Genomic DNA, 9385 nt, shown 5'->3' with positions numbered 1-9385 from the left:
GTTGGCGGCTGGTGGATGGGTTTGGTGGTTAGGTTGAGTATGACGTTCGAACTTGGACCTGTGGTGGTGGAGCGTTCGAAAACGGTGACTGCGTGTTGAACAGGTAGAACTCTGGTGCAATAAGGAGGAGTTTGATCAGGGTAGCTTCGTGCCCTAGAAACGAGGTTGGGATTAGACAGACGACGGGGCGTTGCGCGGAGACACAGGTGTTTGATGTTGTGATGGAGAAGGGAAAGGAGGAAGAAGTGATCAGAGAGATAGCGGATTATGAAATATTTTTCTCGCCTTTGGGTTTGGGGGGCACAGAAGGGAAGGAGGAAGGGGTGTGTTGTCAGGGGGGTGGGCAGGTGAGGAGTTGTGGAAAGTGGAAAGTGGCCAGGGCTGGGGAGGACGGCAGGCGTAACGCAATGAGCGGAGGGAGGCTTTAGCTCTGGTACAAGACACGAAGGAAGGTACCAGAAACACGATGCACTTGGTAGCAGGAACTCCACGTTGCAGCAAGGCTACCAATGTATCGTGCACGCTCTAGGAGGTATCCAGTACCTAAGAGCTCTTAAGAGAAAGCTTCAGTTTTGTGGATTCTTTCCCGCTGAGTGGTCCTTTATCCCGGCACCTCACGCCTGAATGACTGCTTTCGGCTGGGGGAGCGGTTTCTAGAGCCTTTCGGTAGGCAATGAGAACATACGTACGTACCTGGTGATGAGGAAAGTGGCGGCTTCAAGTTGTCCAGATGAACAGTCTTGGTAGGAGTCGAGAGAAGATAGGAGGAATCCTTTTGATGATTTTACAGACTTGCACGATGCATGAATTTGTGCCAGTTCATGTATGTATTAGGGCCTGACGTGTGGGTGTGCGGGCGGGCCAAGCAAGTGCGTCAGTTGAGCACATATGTATCGGTGTAGTTTAAAGTGGTGCTGCAGATTCATATAGATACAGACTTTGTTGGATTATAATAGGCGCCGAGTTCAGAGGCCTATTCGGATTTGCGTTTACGTTTGATGGGGCCTGAAAGGTATCACGAGCATGAAAGTTTCGAGTCATAGAATTAGTAGGAACAGCCTCAATCTGGGGTTTGCAAAGGAAACAACAAACGGTGAATCAAAGTTGCATTCAGACGATTCCTTTTTGGCCTGACCGCTCCTATTGTCCTTCTATTGATACTGATGAGGTGAAGAACAGTGGGACTACCTTAGGCAGGTACGTTGGGCTATTTACTAGCTCCCTTCGGGGTTCACGAAACATCAGGAATAGTCGAATTATACTTGTAAATTGGTCTTGGTGATGATAGCAGATATCAATTCTCATGATCTCTGCATTTTCCGTTTCCTATAGTGCTTGTGTATGTTTGCTTCCAAATACTGAATATACTCAAGGTTTACAAGGAGTGACTTGCTGTTCTATTTCGATAGATGCCCAGGGGTCCCTGGTAAGTCTCCCCATCAGTGGGCTGGCGGTCACAGTCTAGACAGTCAAGGTTGGAGCATCCTGATCTGAAACGCTTAAATTGGTAATAGTGAAGAGTGTTCGTCTCAATTGGAAATATAGTTCACGTTTGTGCAAGCCATCCGAGTGTTTTGCGGGACGACGCCGAACCGTATGAAGCCAATGCCTTTTGGCAGGTAACCCAAAGCCAATTCCAGGAGTGCACGTCTCTAAAAGGTTGATGATCCAGGCATGAATTGACACTTCAACTGCTCGGTTGCCAAGAGGGCCGAGATTGCTAGCTCCAGACAATCCAAAAGTCGAACAGCTTACAATGGCCCCTGACAAGGTCAACTCTCCCCTTTATAAGCCCCTTTTGAGCTGGAGGAGCCAATGGCCAGGGGCAGCATCGATCATTGACTACTCCCACCAATAAATAAACACGAAGGCTGAGCTATCTATTCTTACACGCACATCCATAGGTACTCTGTACGGTACACGCCCGCCATGCCATGCCATGCCCATGCCCGGTAGCTCGGATCCAATGCTGCGCTGCGTGCCTGTAGCGAGCTAGGATTAGGATTAGGATAAGGATTCCGATTACACAAGTCCCCGAAAGCCAAGTCCAGCTTAAATCATTGCTCCACAGCTTCTTCTTCTAGAACTCGCCCGTTGTCAATGCGTTTGAACTCCTTTAGATTGATCCCTGCGGCGTAGACAACAACATATCACCACCACTTGACTTGGTCATTAGGTCACGCAGATATCAGAATAAGAGGAATGCAAAGCATAGTATAAATATTTAATGCCATTGCCAATGCAGAACAGATTCAGCTTGTACACCTTATTTTTTAACAATATTAATAGTGTGTAGAAAGACATAGATATTAAGTATTTCGCACTAAGTAAATCAATAAATCGATGTGACCACACTCGAGCAACTGTAGTGGATTTCGATTAAATCATTCGTTTGTATGTTCTGTCCACCCTACATTATAGCACTGTAACAATAAACACTGATTCATCCAATAATTAAATCCCCAGATTGATAAGATTCTGCACTGAATTGAGGCGCAGATTCTTCACCCCACCATCGGTCATCCACTAATCGACGCTAACCAAATCGCAAATCTACCCACCAGGCTTTCATGATTCAACGTGCGACACCGGACCTTTGCTACACTTACTTCTCATACCCAACTTACCCCATAGTAGCACTGTCAATATCCCTTCTAGACGTTTACCATGGCGGTTCAGGATAGGAGCGTCCTTGTCCTTTATGGCTCTGAGACAGGCAATGCCCAGGACATGGCTGAAGAGCTGGGGCGAATATGTCAAAGGCTGCATTTCAAGAGTCGCGTGGAGGAACTTGACGCAGTAGATCTGGTAAGTTATACAATTCCCATGATATTTTATTATTACTAACTATCCATTTTAGAATGCCCTTCTCCAGCCTAAATTTGTGATATTTGTCATATCAACCACCGGCCAAGGGGATATGCCTCACAATTCATTGCTCTTCTGGAAAAGACTATTACGCAAGAAACTACCGCTAGGATGTTTGGCTTCAGTCAACTACACAACCTTTGGCTTGGGTGATAGCACTTATCTGAAGTGAGTCTCGATGAGCCTGTTCCCATTTCCCTTCATACAAAAGCTTACACGCAGTAGATTTAACTGGGCAGCTCGAAAGTTAAACAGGCGTCTCGACCAACTTGGTGCTACAACTTTCATCGATCCTTATGAAGCCGATGAGCAATTTCCAGACGGGTAAGTTCGTTTCTTCAAGTCAACACCCAGCTTCTAACAACAAGTCACAGTCTCGACGGGAGTTTTGTACGCTGGACGGGGCGACTATATAATCATTTCCTCGAGCACCATCCTCCACCTTCTGGCCTTGAACCTATCCCGGATGATGTTATTCTTCCTCCCAAGTGGTCACTCGAAACCCCTCTTCAGAACAGTACGGAAACTAACGGCCACATCCCTCCATCACTTGGGCCCGTCTCCTCTTCCTCACTACTTCCCATCCCTGACGGATGGACAGCAACACTGGTGGGAAATGATAGACTTACACCAGAGAAGCACTGGCAAGATGTTCGTCTGATCTCATTCGATATCCCTCGCCGCGAGGGCGCCAAACTGGCCTGTGTTCCTGGAGATTGTCTTACTATTTATCCCAAAAACTTTCCCCAAGATGTCCAGAGGCTCATCACCCTTATGGAATGGGAGGATGTCGCTGATAAATCTCTTGACCTCTCCCAATGCGAATCTCTCCCCACAAACCTCTTTACAGACTCCAAGAGCACATTGAGAGAATTGCTTTTAAACAATATCGACCTCACAGCCATACCTCGAAGGTCATTTCTCAAAAACATGTCCTACTTCTCTACCAACCCTGATCACAAGGAGCGCTTACTTGAATTCACCATGGCCGAGTACCTAGACGAATACTTTGACTACGCCACAAGATCCAGACGGTCTATTCTAGAGGTCCTCGAAGAATTTTCATCCGTCAAGCTGCCCGCGGAGCGGCTCTTTGACATATTCCCCCTCATACGTGGTCGAGACTTCAGTATCGCCAATGGCGGGGCTCACCAAAACCACCCTACAGACGAGAACAAGACCCGAATCGAACTCCTCGTTGCCTTAGTCAAGTACCGGACCGTCCTTCGAAAACCTAGAGAAGGCCTCTGCTCTCGCTACCTCGACAACATCCCTATGGATTCAACACTGACAGTTACCCGCAAACCCGTACTCTCACCGATTCACGGAGCTCAGAACGCCCAGCGGCCTCTTGTGGCCATCGCTACAGGCACTGGCCTTGCCCCCATCCGCGCCCTGCTTCACGAGCGCCTCACGCAGCCTTCGCCGGGTCCCATGTATCTCTTCTTTGGAAACCGTAATCGCGAAGCCGATTATTTCTTCCAGCAAGAGCTCGATGCTTTAGTGGCCGAGGGGCAACTCAATGTGTTCTTGGCGTTTTCACGCGACCAACGGAATAAAATCTATGTTCAAGATCGGCTATTAGAGGAAGCAAAGAGGATCGAAGAAGTAATATTTGATAACGGAATATTTTGCGTTTGTGGTGGCTCAACCAAGATGGCGGATGCTGCCAAGAAAGCCGTGTTTGAGCCCTTTTCAGACGACGTCAAAGATGTAGAGGAGCGCAAGAAGATGCTGGCTAGTTTGACATGGTGGCAGGAGATATGGTAGACAAACTAAAACTGGCTCTCATAGATATACAGCACAATATGAAAAGAGACTACTCTACGAGATTTAGGCGTGAGCCTGTTTTTGGTGGAGCCATGGTATAAACGAATAGAACGACCAATTCTCGAGAAGTAAAAATGATGCATCCAAATATTCAAATCGCTCGCTCATGCAAAAATTACAATACAAAACCACCGTCTCATCTGTCAGCCCAGCATGTTTGAACAGATGCCCGTCCTGAACGCCTGAAGACACCAACGAACCATGCCAAAATGCTTCATGTGTCGTCATATTTTTACTACTCACCTGGCTGCCAAGCAAGCTTCCCTGCCTCTTTTTGTCCTTCCCTTGAGCAGTACACCCCATCACTCCCAGCTATATCGTCTCTCGGCCAGCTGTGGCACATGAACCAAATCCTCACCCGGGTTAATACGTCCCGAACCACGTAGAGTGTCAGGCTGGTCTGCCGAATGCCCTTGTTGTGGATTCACAATCGCAGCCCCTATAGAAGAACCGTTCGTGCCTAGACCTAGACGCCTTGTCGGATCTTCTTCGCCCCGCCCTTCCTCGTCCACAGTAAAGTTACTTCCCAAAGAATCGGAAGAGTGATTACTATGTGACAGGCCGCTGGCAGCTTGGCGATCCTCGTCAGATGTACTTTGCGGTACAGCATTGCGGGAAAACCGAGCATCCGAGGGCAGTGCTCCCAGAAACACCACTCTTGACGGGTCAATTGGTGTTCTCTGCACTAATCGCTGTTGTGGTAGGTTCATGGAGGGATTCGATGATAGTTGACCTTCCCTGTCTGAGCCCATAGTCATGGAGTCGATGGTGTGATGGTCGGAATGCGGAGAGTGTGGCGAGTTTGATAACGAGACGATGTCGGTCGTTGGCGATACAGGCATAGTAGCCACTGATGGTGACACCGCATTGGTAGGGCGACCATTTGGGTCGAACATTGGGGTCATAGGAGACGGCAAGACCATGGAGTTACCGTTAGATCCTCCTTCTGGGGACACTTTCAGTGACGCAGAGGGTGATAAATTCAGTGATGCCGGTGGGCCGTTCGCCGGGTTCGGTTGGTATATCGCTTTCTCTGGGGGTATCTCTGCTTCATTCGCGGGTGGGCTGTATGAGGGAACGGGACCCTGAAGTTGTCTGTCCAGTTTCTGTCTCGCTATTTCGTATGCGCTCAGGTTGTGGGAGTTGTCGGTCCCTAACTCGGTGTCATCGTTCCATGACATGCAATCTTCTCCTTCAAGTTCTGCTGGTGGCAACGGAGCCGACATCTCGTGGATCTGGGTATCGGGAGCTTCGACAGCCTTTTCTTTGTCATCATTGGCCCCTTGGCTTTGCTGAGTTGATTGCCTTCGTCCAAATATTTTTGAAAATAATGATAGCAAAGGAGATTTGGGTGATCGGGCTGCGTCTTCCAGAGATTGGCGTTGGTCCTCTGTTGATTCGTTGTTGCTTACAGCTGTGCCCTTCCGCCTTCGTCGACAATACAGCCATGTGATGAGAGCTACTGCACAAATAACAAAGGTTCCCAGTCCCACCCCTACTCCGATTCCCACAGTCTGTGCACCTGAAAGTCCCTTTCCAGAATCTTGTGCTTTCGGTGGAGGATACGGACTGTTATCGGACTGCTCTATGGCGGATGGTTTATAATCTGTCATTGGTCCGTTTGGGAAGAGAGCTTGATGAATTGAGAAAGTGCCTTCGTCATATTTCGTGATCAAATACGACTCTTGCAAGAATGAACGTCCCAGTATGTACGTTGTGCTGTTTTGCGCCTTTCGTAGCATGAAGTAAGGGATGGCCGGGTCGCCGTACTGGATCTCGTCTGGCATAAAAGGATACTGTAGCAAGCCCACAAATGCTCGCAGGGGTAGAGTAATATTCACAATGCCCGATACATCATAGGGATCGCCAAAGTTGTCGTTATCGTCGAAGCTAGAAAGAACAAAGGTAAGATCGAATGATTCGTCTTTAGAGTACTCGCGATATTGGTCGTTGCTGATGGTATAAAGGTTAAAGGTACTGTTGTACGTCAAGTTGAGGGCTTGGGCAAACTGGTCGCAAACTTCGTCCGGTAGCCATAGATAAGAGGTAGTACTATCAATGATGGCGTAGAAAGACGAGTTCCACTGTGAAAGCAGAAGTTGTTCAGAATCCCAGGAATCAGGTGCGTCTTGATCCCCGACGGGGGCTATTTCAATACCACGGACTAAAGGGCGTTCCATATTGTCGTCTTGGGGGAGTGTGAAAACATTATCATGTGGCTCAAACCTAGCATTCACGACACCTCCCAAGGTTAATGAAGCAGGGGAGTTTCCTAGTCAAATTAGTGAGAATATAGAAAGAGATTATGAACAGGCCGCGTACTGTAGTGGGCTCCGGCCGTATACCCGAAGCTGTAACTTGGAATCAGTCCATATTGGCTGACTGCTTGAGTTAGAGGTGAATCCGCTACAGTGCCGTTGAAATTTCCCTGTGTGATACCCAGGCCGAAGAGGCCATGCAAGTAGTCGGTCGTGTTGATGCTCGCTATTAGCACGTCATTCATAGTGAATGGTTCGCTCCCTAGAAGACTTTGCGCGTTGATGAGATCACGGCCGTAGTCGCCATTACCACCATAACCAAGATAGCTTAGGCCAAGCTGCCAAGTGCCTAATGAAGTCCAATCACTGGAGTCTTTAGAATCATAAATACCTCCTCGGGCAGCACTGCAATGAGGTTCCTCTTAGCGCAAGGTTAGTGTTTAGAACATGCGATCGGTGTACAATGAGCTTGTTTGGCATTGATAGTTGTTGAACAAGTCCTGAAAAGGCAAGAGTATGCACATACTGGGTAAACATCCTCCAGGGCCAACAGCCCAAAATTCCGAAAGAGCCGTGCTCACCAGAACATCGACATGCTGTGAGTTTGAACCAAGGTAGAAGGATATCGTCGACCAGTTGCCATCGGTACCAGTCCTATCCTTCGGGTTAGAATTGGTTATAGGACCAGGTTATAGTGACCTACCAGTCGCCGGTGGGCAACAGAACAGGTTCTGGTTCGCCGACTCGGGCTCGTATGAGATGCGCGAAAAGCAATGAAGAGCCGAGGATTGTTGACCACATCTCGAAGTCAACTGACGGACACGAGATTCAGCTCTCACGATAAGATTCATTCCTGGTCTTAAACAATTAAACCAAGAACTAATTGAGCCGGCAAAGTCCTGGCGACCGCAATGCGGCGCATTCAACGTCGGATCCTTCTCCACGCCAAGAGTCCAGGGCGTTGATCCAGGATTGAACAGGTGCAATCAGTATACAGATACACTTGAAGCAAAAACCATGCGACGGTAAACCAATCTCTTGCGGCAACCGTTCGTCTAAGCAGCGCTGGAAGGTGTGCTGCAGTGCTGTCGTTCCTGATCGTGATGTAATTTGGAGGAAATGGTAATAAACAAAAGCAAGAATTTTGTTTCTACAGTAGATGGCCCGGGGGCGACAACGAGCACTGGCATGTGCCGCTTCGAGGATTAACCCCTTGTTGAAGGGTAAGCCACAATCGGTAGAGTTGCATGGCTTTGGCTCCTTCTAGCACTTATGGCCCAAGGCCTCGAATCTGTGGCGGGGAACGTGGAGACTAGACTTTGTCCCTACCTAGTAAATGTTGACTAGGTAGACTATAGGTGCGGTAGGCCAGACTCAAGACTGCACATAGAATTAGGTACTAGTCGCAGCTTGTAAGCTTATCGTTCGGGAAATCTCTGTCGACTCTAAACTGTCCTGTTGAACCGAAATGCCGCAAGGGGTAAGTCCAGAGACTTTCGGTTAGGGATCGCCTAGCCAAGTATGTAACTGGTGCCATGGTTACAACAGCCTGATATGCTGCCAGTATTCAATTTTGTTGTTTAAGGACTCCTACCATTGTCAAACAGAACCAGACTGTGGAGATTTGGAGTCTATGATTCTGGAAACAACCCGCATGTGCCTGTTGGCCCATGTCAAGGATACGGGCTGCAATTCGTCCAGCATGAAAAGTATACGTGCGTACTAGGACCGGCAAAGCCTCATAAACCCTAGCGCCGCCAACTGGTGGCTGCATGCTGTTGTACAGCAAGTGAGACCCTTACACTCAGTATCGAGTGTTCATCAATACCGACAGCCAGCAAGTATAAACGCCACGTTTGTGCAAGATGTGTGTCGTCGTCGTACGGATACAGAGGATCTGATCCGCTCAAGATCAGACGATTGAAATACAAGATCCAGAGTGAGGTCACAGGCTCTTGTCAGTAGGCTATTGAATAAATTGCAATTTTAATGCACAACGTAACTTGCCAGGATCAATAATCTCAGTCCCCATATTGTGGTACACTACTCAACCCTAGCAGAAGTAGCGATAATTCATGTTGTTCATGCCTTCCTTCTCTGCATTGTCTTTCGGTTCAATAATTAAACCGTATGCTGTTTGGAAGATCACCTTGGGTGCTTCATTGTTCTCGGCCTCAAATGTTACCAGGTACTTGAATATTGGCCTGCCTGTCTTGGAAACTGTCCCACTGACTATAACCGGAAGGTGAGATACCGACGAGACGGTAGCACTCGGGATAAACTTTTGCAGGAACTATTGTTCGCGCTCCCAGTTCACCGGATACCTTGTGTAGCCAAGGCGCTGAATAGACCCAAAACTGCATGTAGAATGTGTCGGTCCGGTTAGGAAGATCGATTGCTCTATGAATAGGGTGTCATTCTTCAGTCTT

At 48.2% G+C, this 9385-nt stretch overlaps 2 protein-coding genes across 2 annotated transcripts; one reads left to right on the top strand and one right to left on the bottom strand.

Moving 5' to 3' along the window:
* Positions 1-2667: 2667 nt before the first annotated feature.
* Positions 2668-4638, top strand: FPSE_00928 (uncharacterized protein; the record flags this gene model as incomplete). Its single annotated transcript, XM_009254048.1, has 4 exons — positions 2668-2808; positions 2861-3036; positions 3094-3192; positions 3243-4638. 4 exons carry the CDS (start codon positions 2668-2670, stop codon positions 4636-4638), a joined length of 1812 nt encoding a protein of 603 aa, XP_009252323.1.
* A 362-nt stretch (positions 4639-5000) lies between these two features.
* On the bottom strand, positions 5001-7757 carry FPSE_00929 (uncharacterized protein; the record flags this gene model as incomplete). The annotated part of the gene is made up of 4 exons (XM_009254049.1): positions 5001-6970; positions 7021-7377; positions 7483-7610; positions 7660-7757. 4 exons carry the CDS (start codon positions 7755-7757, stop codon positions 5001-5003), a joined length of 2553 nt encoding a protein of 850 aa, XP_009252324.1.
* Between the last annotated feature and the right edge of the window lie 1628 nt (positions 7758-9385).

The sequence above is a fragment of the Fusarium pseudograminearum genome, chromosome 4, assembly GCF_000303195.2.
Source record: "Fusarium pseudograminearum CS3096 chromosome 4, whole genome shotgun sequence".
Lineage (NCBI taxonomy): Eukaryota > Fungi > Ascomycota > Sordariomycetes > Hypocreales > Nectriaceae > Fusarium > Fusarium pseudograminearum.
Note: the sequence above shows the minus strand (reverse complement) of the source record. Positions and strands in the feature narration are given on the sequence as shown.